The 17,948-nt window shown below is 41.1% G+C and overlaps 1 protein-coding gene across 2 annotated transcripts; it reads left to right on the forward strand.

Annotated features, from left to right (window-relative positions):
• The first annotated feature begins 1,220 nt into the window (after positions 1-1,220).
• On the forward strand, positions 1,221-17,633 carry LOC133512247 (sterol 26-hydroxylase, mitochondrial). Of its 2 annotated transcripts, XM_061841687.1 has the most exons (10): positions 1,221-2,572; positions 2,644-2,938; positions 5,449-5,639; positions 5,932-6,119; positions 7,669-7,866; positions 9,125-9,291; positions 11,358-11,527; positions 11,605-11,686; positions 14,287-14,493; positions 15,960-17,633. In XM_061841687.1, exons 2-10 carry the CDS (start codon positions 2,711-2,713, stop codon positions 16,083-16,085), a joined length of 1,557 nt encoding a protein of 518 aa, XP_061697671.1. In that variant the 5' UTR covers positions 1,221-2,572; positions 2,644-2,710; the 3' UTR covers positions 16,086-17,633. The 2 variants fall into 2 exon arrangements, with proteins under 2 accessions (XP_061697671.1, XP_061697672.1); XM_061841688.1 differs by lacking the exon at positions 14,287-14,493 and having other exon boundaries at positions 1,221-2,938.
• Positions 17,634-17,948: the final 315 nt, after the last annotated feature.

Raw genomic sequence — 17,948 nt, forward strand, 5'->3', positions numbered from 1 at the left:
ACCATGCAGCTGAACAGGACGTGTTAAAGAAAAAAAAAACATAGGAATCACAACTCTGATATTCATCTAAATCACACAAATACTACTCATACCACACCAATTATGTTTTCATGTTTTTATTGAGAATATAAGGATTCATATGACTGTAAAAAGTAATTCCATGGCGAGACTATGGATTCTCCAAGAGCTCTTCAGTAGTCAAGTGTGACCCAATCTGTAGTCCATTCAATGGCCTAGATTGGAGGTGTGGGTTCAAGATGCTCTGGCAACAAGAAAATGCACCAGTTTAGAATTGTCTCCTGTCAAGAAAGATTCTCACTCATGACCTCTCAGAAGACCTTCAATGAAAATAATTAGTTAATTGTATAAACCGGTAAAAGGTTACAGAAGTATTTTTGGGAAGTCTTGCTATCCATCAGTTGACAGCCAAGCATATTGCTTATAAATGGAGAAAGTTTCACAGTTTTTCTTCTCTTCAAATGAGTAGCCATCCTGTTAAGAGCCCAGCGCAGAACACTCTGAGTTACAAAAGAACTGTAGTGTTAGCTCAAGACTAATACAAATCATTGCCACATGCCAACATCTCTGGCAAATCTATCACATGCATATAATGTTTAACAAGAATGGGGTTTTAACTCGAGGCTATCTGTCCAAAATTGGAAGATCAAAAGAGGTTGGGGTACTGGAACAGGACAGTGATCCAAAATGCAGATGTAAAGAAAACAATGACTTCCAAAGACCAAAATCTGTGTTCACTAAGCACCGGGTTTAGTCTTGATCTCAACCTTATTAAGGTGCTGGGGTTTGTCTAAGCTATTTATACCAAACATTCCAGGAATTTTGCTAAACTGAAAGTTTTGCAAAGCATAGAAGTCCAAAATCAATCCCGATGGTTGTGCACGCCAGATCTGCAGCTAGAGCAGAGGTTTGGTTGAAGTTATTGCTCCCAAATGGGGATCGACCAGTTATTAAACCCAAAAGTTCACTTACTTTTCCCTCTCTGTCCTGTGAATGTTCATATTATTCTGTATAAAAATAGATAAACCTAATTGTGTGAGGATCACTTAAACAGTTTACTCTTGTGATTTAGATGAAGTGACCAATTTATCCATAAATTTAAGAAATTCCAAAGGCTTCACATACTTTTTTCCTCCCACTGTACATTTGATGATGTTTTAAAAGTCAGTACAAACAATTACTGCTAAGGTCCACTTTGTGTGTGCGTGTATGTGACGTGAATTTAACCAGTTATGTTGACTGCATGGTGGCGCAGCTGTAGAATGTTGGCCTCCCTTTTCTCAGGACCGGGGTTCACATCCCAGCCCTGTCTGTGCTGAGTTTCCATGTTCTCCCTGTTCCTGTGTGGGTTTTCTCCAGGTATTCTGGTTTCCTCCCACATCCCAAAAGCATGCAACATTAATTGGACATTCTAAGTTGCCCGAGGTGTGATTGTGAGTGCGACTGTTTGTCTCCATGTGCCCTGTGATTGGCTGGCAACAAGTTCAGGGTGTACCCCGCCTCCTGCCTGTTGACAGCTGGGACAGGTTCCAGCACTCCCTGCGACCCTTGTGAGGATCAGCGACTTGAAAAATGGATGGCTGTTTGGAGAAAAATAAAGATTCCAATAGGGCATACATGATTCCATCATTACTCTTGTTTTGGCTCTTGTCTCCATCGTACTGAGCAAAGCTGCAGAAATGATAAACTTTTTGTTTTATTTTTTTGTCAAAAAGGTTGGTTGTGTAACTGTAGACTTTTCCATTAATCTTGGCCAAGATGTAAAAAAAAAAAATCTTCAAAAGACAAAATCTGTGGGAGTTAAACCCTATATTCATCAAATATTAATTCAACATAATCTATCATTACTTAAAAGAGATGAATCATGACATTATTTGTGTCAATTTTGGGGGTGTATGGTTCAGTACAAAAATTTGTTTTTGTAATCAAGACCTATTTTATTGTTCACTGGCCATCATCATAATATCAGATAAACAAATAAATGTTTAAAAATGTGATTTGTGAGGATTGATCAGAAGTCAATACCCAGCCACGTTATGTCAAGATAGATGACATTCGCTGGTGCAAGTCTCCCCCATCCCCCATCTGCCCCACAAGTGGGGCAAAATGGGCTAACCCCTAGGCCACTGTGACCTTTCAACCGGTGATTATGAATAAAATAAAATAATCAGTGTATTATTTTATTAAAATATAAAACGTGGAACTATTTGCATACGTTTCAAATGTTCTGAAATGCTTGTAACTAAATGTGAAGTTTAAAAATTAGAATACACAATGGCCAAACACGCCCAACATTTTTCGGCACTGTAATAATTGGTTATTCAATTTAAAAAAACGTTGCCTATTATTGTTGTAATTGTTTCTAAATCAAACGGGGATCTTTCGGGGTAAAAATCTGCACACCCTCAGACTGTTAACAGCGGGAGGATGCCCGCCCGATTGTCTGGCAGCTTTTGAAGTTTGGAATGTGGAGTCATGACGTTGACTGTTTTTGGCACCGATGCAACGTTCCTCCAACTTTGCACTCAAAAGACCGAGTAACGAGTTCCATCATGTCAGTAAACGTGTGTTTGTGTGTGTGTGTGTGTACGCTCAATGTCAAAGTCCGTCTATTTCCCCGTACAGCTGCCTGCGCCATTTGCAAAAAGAGAGAAAGACGCTCATTGCAGCGCAAGAGACTTGAGATCGCGACATGTTCACCAGGGTCGCCATCGGCTTCGGCTTGCGGACCCGGCGACACCGCCTCGGGATCCACACGAGGGCGGCGCCGGAGCTTCGGGAGCCCGCGCGCCTGTCTGCCTCGTCCACCTGCGACTACGGCCGGGTGAAGACCATGGAGGAGCTGGGCGGGCCGAGCTTCTTAAGCACGCTCTACTGGCTCTTCGTCAAGGGCTACTTCCGAACCACGCAGCAAATGCAAGTAAGATGCACTCCGCCTCATTTGATTTATTCTGCGGTCGTCGTTTTGCTGGGAAGGTTCAGAGAATGCCCCCGACACTTTCCACAAGGAATGACACGGCCGAATGCTGTCAAAAAGAAAACGTTTTTTTTTTTTTTTTTTTTTTTTTTTTGGGGGGGGGGGGTGTACAGGACTTTAGATTTATTTAGAAAATGTGGCTATGCTGCTTTAGTGTCTCGTTTCTGTTATAAGATGTGCGCAATGATGCGCAAGCAAAAATGTTTCGAGTACTGTTAAAACCAAAATGCATATGTTACAAGCTAGACTTTAAAAGTAAAAAAAAATACAAAAGAAAAAGTTACGCTATTGCAAATGTTATGGGATTCAACGTTGAATTAGGTTTTTTTTTTTTTACTCCCAAGATTACAAGAAATCATGTTACAATATTGAAAATGATATAACGTAAAAGTTGTATTTTTACAGAGAAAACAATAAAATGTAAATGTTACAACAAAGTCCTAATGTTTTGTTGCAAATGATATGAACAAGGTAATGTTACAAGATGTGTAATCATTTGACAAAATGTCAGTCACAAAGTCGAGTGAAATATGGGACCGTCGAGGGACAGACAGAGGTTGTAACTTCCCTGAGTGAGGTTGCTGTGAGGGTTTATTCGTCAAACAAACAGGACACGCGTTGTACGTCAACGCCGTTATGTCTTTTTTGATGTTTGGCCACCAAAAGCGTTGCTCTATCACTGACTGCGTTTTGGCCTTCTCGGGGTGGCAAACTGATTGGTATGGGCTCATTCGACCACCTTATTCCTCTGCGGTGGGGACGACATACAGCCTGTCATTTGGGCACCTATAGGTGCTGCGAGAATCTTTTGATGTGTCCTTAACCTTAGTCTCAATTTCCCATGTGAAAACCGAGACAAAACAAGCTTCAGGTGGGATAGACTCAGGGTCAGATTCTTTTTTTTTTTTCCCTATCATGAACCCTTTTCCAGCACATTGGGTTTCCCATTCTTTGGACCCAGCCGATAGCACATAACAAAGTTGAACCGCGTAAAGAAGATTGATCATCTGGCTTTTCTAGCATTTAGCCTTTTGGCTGACTTAAGAGACCCAAAGTTCTTTTGATGGGTTAACACCAGGAATGGAACCTGATCTCCTTCTAGTCATTGTCTCCACTCAGACTGCTAAAAGCTCCTGGTCCTCAATGTCATAATTCCGTTTCGCTGAGGTCAGTTTTTTTGACAAAAACGCACAGGGGTGTATTCTTCCGTCCTTGGGATTCCTATGTGAGAGGACCGGCCCTCTACCCAAATCCGACGCATCTACCGCTACAACAAATTGATGATCGGAATCTGGGAAGGTGAGAATTGGAGCGGAAGTAAAGCTGGCCTTGAGTTTCCAGAAGATTGCCTGACACGCTGGGTTCTAATCGAAGGAACTGTGTTCGGATGTCAGGAAATGATCTTCATGTTGGGCAAGGTGAAGACCTTGAGCCTGGAGAGCCTTGCTCACTGGATCAGCGTCGGCTTGGTCTATGTCTTGGCCAGATCGTTTTGTCAGTAAACAGACCACGGGGTTGGTCCCAGAATACACGACTCACAAGACCAGGTACATTTCAGGGAGCGTATTTATTCAAGCCAAGGTTGATACGCAAGCAGGCAGTCCAAACGGGAAAGAGTGTCAGAATCACAAGACGAAGAGGCAGGGTTCATTACACAAAGGCTAAAAGACATGAACGTGGAATTGCGGGAACATGACATCAAGGTACAATGATCTGGCGAAGAACCAGACCACACGCATGGCCATATATATTGATGTTAATTAGCGTGAACAAGAAGCAGGTGGGCGCGTCTGCGAGCACTGGGTCCAGGAAGGACACGCCAATGACAATAAGAAAAAGTTGTCATTGTAAAAGAATAGTCAATCTTATGACAAATGTTTCGAGAAAAAGTTGTAATCTTCCAAAATATAGTAAAAATGTTACAAGATTAATCGTGAGGAAAAAAGTCTGTAATGTTTTCAACAATAAATTCTGCTAATGCAAAAAAGGTTGCAAGGAAAAAGTCATAATGTGACGAGAATAAAGCCAGAATTTTTTATATTACAAATCCTAGGAGGAAAAAGTTGGACCATTATAAAAAAGTCAAAATGTTGCAAAATGGTCATGTTATTAGATAAAAAATGTTATGATAAATCTCACTACGATGAGACAGTTGTACAATGTCACGAATAAGTTATAAAGTTATGAGATTTGAAATGCTAACACTAGAGGAAATGTATACAAATTGAAAAGATCCTCAAGACTTGTAATCTTAACATAGCTACAAATTGTAAGATTATTATCGATCCATCCAACCACTTATTCTCACTCGGATCGCAGGTGTGGTGGAGCCTATTTCAGGTGAGTTCTGGGGAGCTAGAGACCCTGAACTAGTCGCGAGCCAATCAAGACCCTAAGATTCTAGCATTATTTTGGTATCATGATCACCTTGTGTGGGTCTGTACGTCATGCAGATTGAGCACAAGAAGCTGTACGGGCCCCTGTGGAAGTCCACGTACGGGCCCCTGGTGGTGGTGAACGTGGCCAGCGCTGAGCTCATTGAACAGGTTCTGCGCCAGGAGGGCCGTTACCCAGTCCGCACCGATATGCCGCACTGGAGGCACTACCGGGAGCTCCGCAAGCAAGCCCACGGACCTCTCACCGAGTCAGTGTCCTCGAATAATCCTGCTGCTGCTTTAGGCCACGTTACGTGTGCGAATGCCTGATGTGCCCTGGTCCTTGTCTGCACTTGTTTTTCCCGCTGACTTGAAGAGTTTGTTTGTTGTTTGTGTGCCAGCAACACAAGAAAAAAAAAAAATTAATTAACTTGAACACAAACTGTTTCGTGAAGATCAAGTTGTAATAATATTATGCTGTTACTATAAGCATATTAGCTTCCAAGCTAACTCTTAGCATAGTTTTGAATTCATTGTTTTGTTTTGTTTTTTTCTTTTTAGGATAGGGGCAAATTGGCATCGCATCCGCAGCATACTGAACCCTCGCATGCTGAAGCCTAAGCACGTGGCGTCCTACGCGGACACCATCAACCCAGTGGTGTCCGACTTCGTCCAGCGACTCTGCTGCTTGCGCGACGGTGGCCTGGTGCGCGACGTCACCGGAGAACTTTACAAGTTTGCTTTTGAAGGTCAAAAACTCCACAAAGGCCATTTGACTGTCACTTTCTCCACATTTTGTTCAGGGTCTTTTTCCCAACATCTCAAATGCCACACACAACACCGCATAATGACTACATGATAACAGTTTTTTGAAAATATATTGAAAATGTAAAGTGAAATATCCCACGTGGATACAAAAGATACTCAGAGCTTTACTCACTGAAGGAAACATGGAAGTTTTGAAGGGCAGATGGGCGAAGGAAAGAAAAAAAAGGACAGCATGTATTTTAGGATAGAAAGAAGATGAAAAGACTATGGGAGGAAGGATGCCAGAAGGTTGGAGAGAAGGAAGTAGTGAATGAAAAATTGTATGGAAGATGTAAGGAAGAGAAAATGGAAAGAAGGTAGAGGAAGTGGTATCTAGTTTGGTAGCAGTGAGAAAGAAGGGAGCAATGATGGATGCAAAAGACGCAAAGAAGGATTTTTGAAAGAGTTGAAGAAATGAAGGATAGAAGGGAGAGACAAGGGTGGCATGAAAGGAAGGAAGGGATTAAGGATGTAATGAAATGAAGAGGGCGGCACAGTGAGTAAGCTAGAAAGGGTTGGCCTCACAGTTCTGAGGTCCCGGGTTCGATCCCGGTCCCGCCTGTGTGGGGTTTGCATGTTCTCCCCGTGCCTGCGTGGGTTTTCTCCGGGCACCCCGGTTTCCTCCCACATCCCAAAAGCATGCAACATTAATTGGGCACTCTAAATTGCCCTTAGGTGTGATTGTGAGTGGAGGTGTTTGTCTCCATGTGCCCTGCGATTGGCTGGCAACCAGTTCAGGGTGTACCCCACCTCCTGCCCGTTCACAGCTGGGATAGGCTCCGCGACCCTTGTGAGGATAAACGGTGAAGAAAATGGATTGATAGATGGATGGATGGATGGATGGAATGAAGGGTAGAATAATGAGAGGAAGAAATCAAGGATGATTTGAGGCTGAAATGGAAGGAAGGAAGCAAGTGAGCGAGGGAAGATGGAAGGAAGGGAACAGGGATAGTATGAAAGGAAGGAAAGAAGGAAACAGGGATGTGATCAGAGGAGCGAAGGAAGGGTTAAAGAAAACAATGTAAGACAATGTAAGGAAGAAAGGGACTGGAGGAAAAGGACGTTATGAGAGGAAGGAAGGAGGATAAAAAAGAAAAAAATGAAAGGATGGTGACAAGGATCTATGAAAGGAAGGGAGAGAGGGAGATTTAAAGGAAGGAGGAGAACAGGAATAGTAGGAAAGGAAGAAAGGATTCTGAAGAGCAAAGAAAGGAAAGAAGGGTGATATGAGAGGAGGAAAGGAGGGAACAAGAAGAAAGGTATGAAGGATGAAAAATGGACAGAAGGAAGGGAGGAAGGAAACAAGGGTAATATGAAATGGGGGGAGGGGGGGGGATCCTCCTTTTGTCGCTTTCTCTTGCCTTTGTTTTGGTCTTCCTTGTCGTTCTCAAGACCTCCACGGACAAACTGTCTTTCTGTCTCCGACCGGCCTTACATTGGCAAAGCCGCAGTCTGCCTCCAATCCAATTTGAAACGCCATATCGGCTTCAGGCATCTGCTCGGTGCTGTTCGAGACGCGTTTGGGCTGCCTGGAGCGAGACGTGCCCGAAGACACGCAGAAGTTCATCTGGTCCGTGGGAGAAATGTTCCGTCTGTCCTCCGTCGTCATCCTGTTCCCCAAGCGCCACTGGCCCTACCTGCCCTTCTGGAACAAGTTTGTGGCCGCCTGGGACCACCTCTTCAAATTTTGTGAGACCATCGCACCTACAAGTGCACACTTTTAACGCTTTTACACAATTTGATCAGAAAAATGATTACCGGTGCTTATTACTTTTTGCACAAAATGTACTCATTTATCGTTTTGTGACAGGCTTATAAAATGATTTGTCTTTTATTACAAATATGACAAAATACAGTAAAATAATTTTTAAAAAGCATTTTTTTCCATCATTTCATAAATTAAGCATGCCATTTTGGTTTTCGTCCTCACACAGTACATAATTTACATTACTTTAACCACTCAAACATATTTTTATTAACTTGAATACAAAATATACAGTATTTTGTACTTTTATCATAAGAATGTATTTTTTAATGACAAAATAAAATATTTTTGGGAGTTTTATCTTGTTTTTTTTAATCCTTTCATCAAGAAAAAAAATAATACTAGACTTTTTTTCATTCAAATATAAATATTTCAAATATTTTTCTACTTTTATCACCAAAACCAATCATTGAGAATGCAATCATGAATACTAAAACATTTTTCAGATTTTCATTGTTCTGACAAATATTTTGTTACATTTAGCACAAAACACTATTTTGTACCTTGAGTGCTCAAATGTCATACTTTTAACATCACTTTTTAAATAAATATGACTTATATAAAACAATCATCTTACTTTTATCTCACATACAAAACCCCCTCCAAAAAAAGAATTCCCACGCCCATATTAATAATGCATTCCTTTTTTATTTTCATCTAAAAAATATACCAGACTTACTTTGACCATCCAGACATACAAACATGTTATTTTGACGGCTGATTGGAATTTTTTTTATCACCAAAACTTTTCTCTTGTCAGTGAAAGACTGTTTGTGTGCTTTACCTCTCATCAATGATTATGTGTGCATGACTTGAAAATATTTGGACATTAGCAAATGATCACAAGCGTGATCCCGGTGTGGTCAATTCACGGAATAGTCTGTCCTGACCTGCGTCCATGCACAAAGTTCATCGTGTGGCTCCACTAAAATGACATTTGATTTGTTCAAATGTTCTCTAAGTGTTCCAAGTTCTTCCCGGCTTTGGCGCTTACAATTACAATCAGAGCAACTAAGGCTTGCATACAATCATAACTAAATTCATTGACATTCACTAAAATGAAATACACAAAGTATGCGCAATGTCAATGAAATTGAAATCAAAGAAAATCTCAGAACGAAATGGAAAGTGATTGAATTTGGTTTCGTATGCGTGTGTGTGTTTTTGCGTGTTTACGGACAGCGGAGGAGCTGGTGCAGAAGAAGCTGGAGGAGCTCCAGACGAGGGGGGTGCGGGCGGCTGGGGACGTGGCAGGTGCCTACCTGACTCACCTGCTGCTCAGCGACAAGATGAGCCTCACCGAGATTCTGGGAAGCGTCACTGAACTCCTGCTGGCGGGAGTCGACACGGTCAGGCGATGGTGATTCTTAAGCAAAACAATTATATTGCATTAAAGGTCCCCTGCCATGAAAAAAAAAGTCATAGACTTTGATCTCCTTTGATTGGGTTTGCAAGATAATTTAGGTTGAAAATGGCCAGAATGCCCTTTTTTTGAAAGCTATTCTGTCTTTTTTCAGCTGGCAGTCCCATTAATATGTGATTTTAAAAGGCTTTTTTTCCAAGTGAATCCTTCATCTTCTTTATGTAAATATGAAAAACTGCTTGGCTGTGATTGACCGATGGCAATATCTTGACACAATGGGTCAAGCATTCATAGCAATTTTATGTTTGGATCATGCGTGTGCGGTTTGGCCGTTCACCACGAAGCAGAATTTACCAGGTTTTGTCGTGTTCGCCCACTACTCCCATTCCCACAGCGGAGGGGAGGTGGGTGAAGTAACAGAGGGGCGGATAGTTTGAAAAGCGGGGCTCCATTTATTCATTTCGACGTAAATGGTTCTCTCGAACAGATTGTAGTGGCAGTGAGGGCAAGCTTTGCTATTTAATCCACAATTACATTCAACATTTGAAATACAATATGCAAATGCACATGTACAGTACTGTATGCTTTCAGATACTGTAGGCTGCCCAGTCCACTGGCTTTGCTCATTTCAAACTTGCACGTTTAGAAAATGCACTTCCAGTAATGTGTGGAAGTTTAGGTAGTCATCCCCTATAAAACGGGCCCAAACTCAGCACAGTTCTAGGTCCAAAATCTTTAGGAATCTCTCCCAAAACAAATTGAAACCACTTATTCCTCAAGTCATCTGAGTTTGGCTGGTAACGCAAAGTTTTGTCGCTCAGTCAGTTTCCCACGATGAGTGGGCGTGTACCAACCACGAAGTGGGCAGATACTTGAATAACTATTGAGTTTTAAGATCATAAACGCATGGAAATCTAAGCTGGTCGTTTTCCAAACTTTATGCTGTTTATCTTTTGCATTCGATCAACAAACTATATACTGTAAATTCTCATGTATAATGCACCCCCCCACCCAAAAAAATAAAATAAAATAAAAATTAAGTACGTCACATTATACACCAGTACAGTATAGGGGATAATGAAAAGACCTTTTGCATTTTAAAAATGTATGCTGCCACTTGGTAGTTATGAAATAGCTGTTCACTTTCATTCTAATGTGCTGCCGCCATCTAGAGGTTCATTCCAAAATGAAAGGATGACTGAATATATGTAGAGTTATGCTCATACGTTTACATACCCTGTCAAAATTTGTGAAATATTTGTAATACAATTGCTAACAACAACCATCATCCATCCATTTTCTTAGCTGCTTATCCTCACAAAAGTCACAGGAGTACTGGAGCCTATCCCAGCTGTCAACAGGCAGGAGGCAGGGTACACCCTGAACTGGTTGCCAGCCAATTGCAGCAACAAAACCATGTTTTGTTTGATAATTCTTTCTGAAATATTTGACAGTTTAATTTGAATCTCATTAAAATGAAATGAAATGTGTTTTGGCTGGCCTGTCGTATTTTCACATTGTACATTGTACCCATGGAACAGATTTTGCCTGGGAAATTAACCATGAGCACAACTGTGTGTTCTCTCATTTACTAAATAAAAGTTGGGGTGTTAATTTAGTTAGTCAGTCAGTTAGTTAGTTAGTTAGTTAGTTAGTTAGTTAGTTAGTTAGTTAAAATAAAGTTCTTAACTTTATTTTCATTAAAGATGGATGTGATTGGCTGGCAACCATTTCTGGGTGCACCCTGCCTCCTGCTCGAAGATAGCTGGGATAGGCTCCAGCACTCCCACAACCCTTGTGATGAGAAGTGGCTCAGAAAATGGATGGATATAGGGTATGGTGTACTCCAATGTTCAAATGTGCCATGCAGTGGAATCTGGTGTATGTGCAACCTAACTTACTTACACATTTAGGAAAATTTGTCTCAGCACTTTTTCCTGGTTTCTGTGAATGGCGAAGGAGGCTGTGACAAAGCAACCGTAGGATCATTACAGTAAATGACATCAGCTATGCCCTTTTCCATCCCATCTTGTTTTTCTTGTTGTTCTTCAGACCTCCAACACAATCTCGTGGGCCCTGTACCATCTGGCCAAGGAGCCTAGCATTCAGGACCATCTCTACCAGGAAGTGTCGGCTGCTTGTCCATCCTCCAGCGGGATGCTGACCGCTGAAGACATCACCCGGATGCCCTTCCTCAAGGCCATCGTTAGGGAGACACTGCGGTGAAATCCCTATATTTCCACCACCCAATGCCACTTCTTGTTTCACTTTACACCCACCTTTTGTCTGGTTCTCGTAGGCTTTACCCCGTTGTACCGGGAAACGCTCGCCTCACTGTGGAAAATGAGATTGTGGTGGGAGATCATCTCTTTCCCAAAAAGGTGAATCACACAAATACAAACATAGCAAGAGGATGTCACAGATAAGGGTCACAACATGTTAAACGACACTTTGTATGCCGTGTTTCCAGCTACACAAACAAGTGTAGTCTGTATTAAATCTAGAGTCACACAAGATTTGGGATCATATGGGCAGATGTCATCCACCTATGACACATTTGAGGGGAATACAAATGTCAGAATATGTTAAATCACACTTAATATGTTGCATTTACATGGATGCCAAATGTGCAATATGGATCAAACCTGCTTTTACATTACATCTGTAAATATTGTCCACACCTGCTAGATTTGACAGAGATATACATTAAGCGTCTAGTAAGTTTCTTCCGGCTTGTCCCTTTCGGGGTCACTACAGCGTGTCATCTCAGATGAAGCACATATTGTTCTGGCACAATTTTTACGCCGGATGCCCTTCCTGACGCAACCCTTGTCAGGGAGTGGAGACCCCAGTGGGATACGAACCCACAACCCCGGTTTACCAAACCAATGCTCTAACCACTGAGCTACAGGGCCTCTGATATACATTAAGTGTCTGATCATGTTAAATGCATTATTACCAATTTTAAATGACTCGGACATCGGCTCAGGATCCAAACTGGTTGGACATTACATTGCTACATTTTATTTAGATGGAAATGAAGTGTGCCACCTGGATCAGATTTGGCTCAAAACCTGGTCCAAATAGCCACACCAGGACAGATATACATATAAATGTCTCAAGTTAATTGGTATTTTACATTACTGATGTCTATCTTTGATCCAGATTTGATCCTGATTGTGCATCCGGATCATTAAACCAAATCCGAACCAGATTAAGCGTCTGGACGTGTTGAATGACAGTTTAGAGGTTACATTTATACAGTTCGTCAGATTTGATCTGGATTGAATCCGGGTTAAAACTGGTTTGACGTTGACAAATATCCTCATCTGATCAAGTTGACAGCAATATACTCAAATGTCAATGTTAAATTATACTTCAAAAGATATATACACACTGTAGTCCAGGTTTGATCCAGAATTGGTGTAGTTTTGACATTACACTGACAATTATCCACATGTGGTAAAATTACCAGAACTATATACAATTGTCCCAACCTCTTAAGTTACATTTTACATTTACAAACCCCAGTTCCAATAAAGTTGGGACACTGTGTAAAAAGGTAAACCAGAATAGATAGCTGGCATGGATTCAGGATGGACCCTTACAAAGCCTAGGGAGGACAGGCGTTAATGGAAAATGGATGGATGGATAAAGTGCCTCACATTTTCAATGGGAAGCAGGTCTGGACTGATGACTGAAGTCTTGAACTAGCACTGTTTTACTATGAAGCCACACTCTTGTAACACATGCAGAATGTGGCTTATCATTGTCTTGCTGAAATAATCAGGGATGTCCCTGAAGGACACGTTGCTTGGATGGCAGCATCTGTTATTCTAAAATCTATGTACATTCCAGCAATAATGACGCCTTCACAGATGCGCAAGTTAAACATGATGGGAGCACTAACACACGCCCATACCATCACAACTGCTGACTTTTAATTTTGTACTCATAACAATCCAGGTAATTCTTTGGAACTTTCCTAAACTTTGGCTGCCCATATCACAGCTTTTTGGGATTGTGAATAAATTCATAGCATACATCAATTTGAACGTTAAATATCTCATCTTTGTAGTGGATTCAATTGAATATAGGTTGAAACAAATTTGCAGATCACTGAATTCTGTTTATATTTGTTTTACATATCTCAACCTCAATGGAATTGGGGTTTGTACACTGTATATCCAGATTGCACATTGGGATAACATCTAAACCTGAATTTGCTCCTGAAACTGTATATTTGCATTGATATCCAGGTTTGGGCCAGACATGAAATCTGATTGCATATGGATCAAATCTGGATCAAACCTTACTTTGAAGTTCATAAACAAATATCCACATTTAGTAGAGTTAATAGAGATGTTTACCTGTTGATTGATACCTTACTTGTTACATTTACCCTAACGTCCAGATTTAGTCCTGATTGCACATCTGGATCAAATCCATCCATCTTCTTAGCCACTTATCTTCGCAAGGGTTGTGGGGAGTGCTGGAGCCTATCCCAGCGGTCAACGGGCAGGAGGCCAGGTACACCCTGAACTGGTTGCCAGCCAATCACAGGGCACATAGAGACAGACAACAGTCACACTCACAATCACACCTTGGGGCAATTTAGAGTGTCCAAGTAATTTTGCATGTTTTTTGGGATGTGGGAGGAAACCGGAGTGCCCGTAGGAAACCCACGCAGGCACGGGGAGAACATGCAAACTTCACACAGGGAAGGCCGGGATTGAACCCGGGTCTTCAGAACTGTGAGGCCAACGCTTTCCAGCTGAGCCACCATGCCGCCTGGATCAAATCTAGATTTAAAAAAAGATGGTTTGACGTCTCACTGACGAATATCCCAATCTGACAGATTTGGCACAATGGTTATAGCATGAGTATGTGGGAATGTGAAGTAACTTTTGACATGTTGCATTTACACTGATGCACAATGTGGATTGAGTTGATCCAAAAGGTTGTGTTGTGCCATCCGCAGACTCTGTTCCACCTGTGCCACTATGCTGTCTCCCATGATGACGAAGTTTTCCCCGAGCCACATCGCTTCCTGCCTGAGCGATGGCTGCGCCATGACAACGCCAGGCAGCAACAACACCCATTTGGGTCGGTGCCATTCGGGTTTGGGATCCGGGCGTGTCTGGGACGGAGGGTAGCTGAGCTCGAGATGTACCTGCTCCTGGGCACAGTAGGTTTTCAAACAAAGGATAGGCTTTCAATGTTGGGCTTCAAATCAGCATTAGGCTGTCAAAGTTTGAGTTTTAAGTCGTGGTGACGGTTTCAAATACAGCAGATCCCAGATCGCCAAAACATGCATTAATTGGAGACTCTAAATTTCCCCTGGGTGTGATTGTGAGTGCGACTGCTGTCTGTCTCTATGTGCCCAGCGATTGGCTGACAACCAGTTCAACATGTACCGCACCTCTTGCCCGATGACAGCTGGGATTGGCGCTGGCACTCCCGTGACACTAATGAGGATAAGTGGCTCAGAAAATGGATGGATGGGTGGATATTGCAAGCATTTTTTTTTTTGTGACCAAAACACTTTTTGAAGTTCTTGAAGAATAGCTTAACAAACTATTATACTTGACCTCTGATTTAAAAACTAGTTATCCATCATCTATATACCGTATATGTTGATGAAAACCATAACTACAATATCCCCTGTGACAAAATGAGTTTAACACCTCTGGTTACTGTTTCAACTCATGTTTAGAGGTTCATATTTGGGTTTCAAGTCTATAATACAGTTTTCCAATTAGGGTTTGAAATTAGGATATCAAAAAGGGTTAATGTTTCAAGTTAAGGTTCCAAGACAGGGTTAGAGTTTTCAAGTTCAAAATTGGTTCAAAATTAGGGTTACAAACAAGAGTTAGGGTTTTGAAGACAGGTTTAGGCTTTTAATTTATGAATCTAGGTCTGGATTAGGGTTTCTAGTTAGGGTTTTAAACAGTTAGTGTTTCTAGGTCTGGATTTGGGTTTCTAGTTAGGGTTTCAAACAAGAGTTAGGGTTTTGAAGACGGGTTTAAGATTTTAATTTATGAATCTCGGTCTGGATTAGGGTTTCTAATTAGGGTTTCAAACAGTTAGTGTTTCAAATGAAACTAATGAATAAATATTAAGTTTTAAGTCAGCAATACGGGTTCCAAGAGGGGCTATATTGGGGTTAGGGTTTGAAGGAAGAGTTTGAAGCCTGGGTTAGGGTTTTGAAATTATGGTGAAGAGTTTGAAGATAGGTTTTCATGCTTGAATTCGGGTTTAAAACAAGGGGTTGCAGTTTTGAAACCAGGTTTAGTCTTTCAATTTATGGTTTTAAGTTTTGATTAGGACTTGAAGTTTGGTTTTCAAAACGTGGTTTCAAGCCATGGTTCTTTCAAATTAGGGTTTTAAACAACAGTTAGGGTTTCAAAGTATTGTATGGTTTTAAGTCAGGAGTATGGATTCCAAGACAGAGTCAGGGTTTCAATAAACAGTCAGTTTAGGTCTCAATGCTTTTTAAATAAGGGGCAGGGTTTCAATTGAGGATTTCAAGCCGGAGTTAGGGTTTCAAAGTAGGGTTTGAAATGAGGCTTGGACTCAGTATTTGGCCATGTCTCATCTTTTTTGAGAATATACTAACTCAGTCACTGCACTCTCGCTGTCTGCTTTCCAAAGCTGATGGGCCGCTTTGAGGTGAGGCCTGACCCCAACGCCACTGGGCCCGTCAAACCAATCACCAGGACCCTGCTGTGCCCAGCTACGTCCATCAACCTCGTCTTCGCCGACAGACCGCACACGTGATGTTAATAACGATTGAGGCTCAGTACACACGTAAACAAACACACACATGCTCACTAATTTTGGGTGACAAATGTACTGTAATTAGGGCATGGCCTGCATTACACTCCAACCAATCAGATTATTGATCCCACACACCACTGTCGTAATTGGTTAGAGTAACTAACTTGATGACATAACAAAAAGGGGTTTTCTGTTTTTAGTGAGCACTTGAGCAAAAATTTAAAAAAAAATCAAAATGCATTAAAATTGCGATGCTTGATTTTTATAGTTATTTAGAGCCTCTGCATTTTCTAGGAATTGCCATCAGAGCTAATTTCTTCTACCAGACATTTTTAGAAGCTCTAAAGTCACAAGTTATAAAAAAATGCATTTTTGGTTGACATATTGAGTGCAGGCGGCAGGGTGGGGCAGCAGTAGCGCATTGGCCTCGCAGTTCTGAGGACTGGAGTTCAAATTCTGGCCCTGCCTGCGTGGCGTTTGCATGTTCTCCCTGTGTCTGCATGGGTTTTCTCCGGGCACTCCATTTTCCTCCCACATCCCCAAAACATGCTCTATTAATCGGAGACTCTAAATAGCCCCTAGGTGTGAGTGCGAGTGCAACTGTTGCCTGTCCCCATGTGCCCTGTGATTGGTTAGCAACCAGTTCAGGATGAACATTGCCTCCTGTCAGTTGACAGCTGGGATAGGCTCCAGCACTCTGGCGACCTTCGTGAGGATAAGCAACTCAGAAAATAGATAGATGGATGGATGTTGATTCCATTCTGATCAGTAAAATTTGTGTCACTGTGGGGAAAAATTGCTCATGAAGTCTACTTCATAAGCATCCTTTGACCAGGTGGCAGCCAGAATTGCCCGAAGGTAGCTGGGATAGGCTCCAGCATTCCCTCGACCTTTGTGAAGATAAGTGCAGGAGAAGCTCATCCATGCTTTTATCTCAAATAGACTTGACGATTACCATTGTACCATACCATTACACCTTGTAATACTACAGCATAGACTCCCCAAACAGGTACACCTTATTCAGAATGCTTTAGCTCGAGTTCTGACCAGAATAAAGAGCTCAGAGGATATAACTTCAATTCTAAAGTCTTTACACGGGCTTCCAGTAAGCTTTAGAATAGATTTTAAAGTTCTGCTGCTGGTCTTTAAATCAATAAATGGTTTAGGTCCTGAATTACATACATATATAAATATAATACATGAAAGAAATGGTAATGGGATATAAATCCAGTAGGGCTCAGAGATCGACAGACTCAGGTCAAAAATTGGAGGGCAAAGTCCAGAGCTGAGGCAGCATTTAGCTGTTATGATGCACAAAAATTGAATAATTTGCCACCAACGTCAGCCCCAAGTCTGAATGTTTTTAAATCTAAGTTAAAAACTCTTCTTTTTTTCTCATGCTTTCTAAATTACTTTAGTTTTTAATTATTTTTTTTGCACTTTTAGCTGTTTTAATTATACTTTTATTTTTTCCTCTGTTCCAAATGTTTAAAAGATCTTTTTTTTTCTTTGGATTCAAACGTGTTTAATCATGTAAAGCACATTGAGATACCCTGTTTATGAATTGTGCTTTATAAATAAATTTGCTTTGCTGTTACATGCACTTAGTCTCGTCACTTGTTTACAGAAAAACAACATACAGGTACATTTCATACATTAGAATATCATGGAAAACGTAATCTATTTCACTTTGCTAAAAAAATAGCATTTTAAAATAGGGTTACAAAATTTTCATTATTCTCTCTCTCTCTCTCTCTCTCTCTCTCTCTCTCTCTCTCTCTCTCATATATATATATATATTATATATATATATATATTATATATATATATATATATATTATATATATATATATATATATATAA

The sequence above is a fragment of the Syngnathoides biaculeatus genome, chromosome 14, assembly GCF_019802595.1.
Source record: "Syngnathoides biaculeatus isolate LvHL_M chromosome 14, ASM1980259v1, whole genome shotgun sequence".
Lineage (NCBI taxonomy): Eukaryota > Metazoa > Chordata > Actinopteri > Syngnathiformes > Syngnathidae > Syngnathoides > Syngnathoides biaculeatus.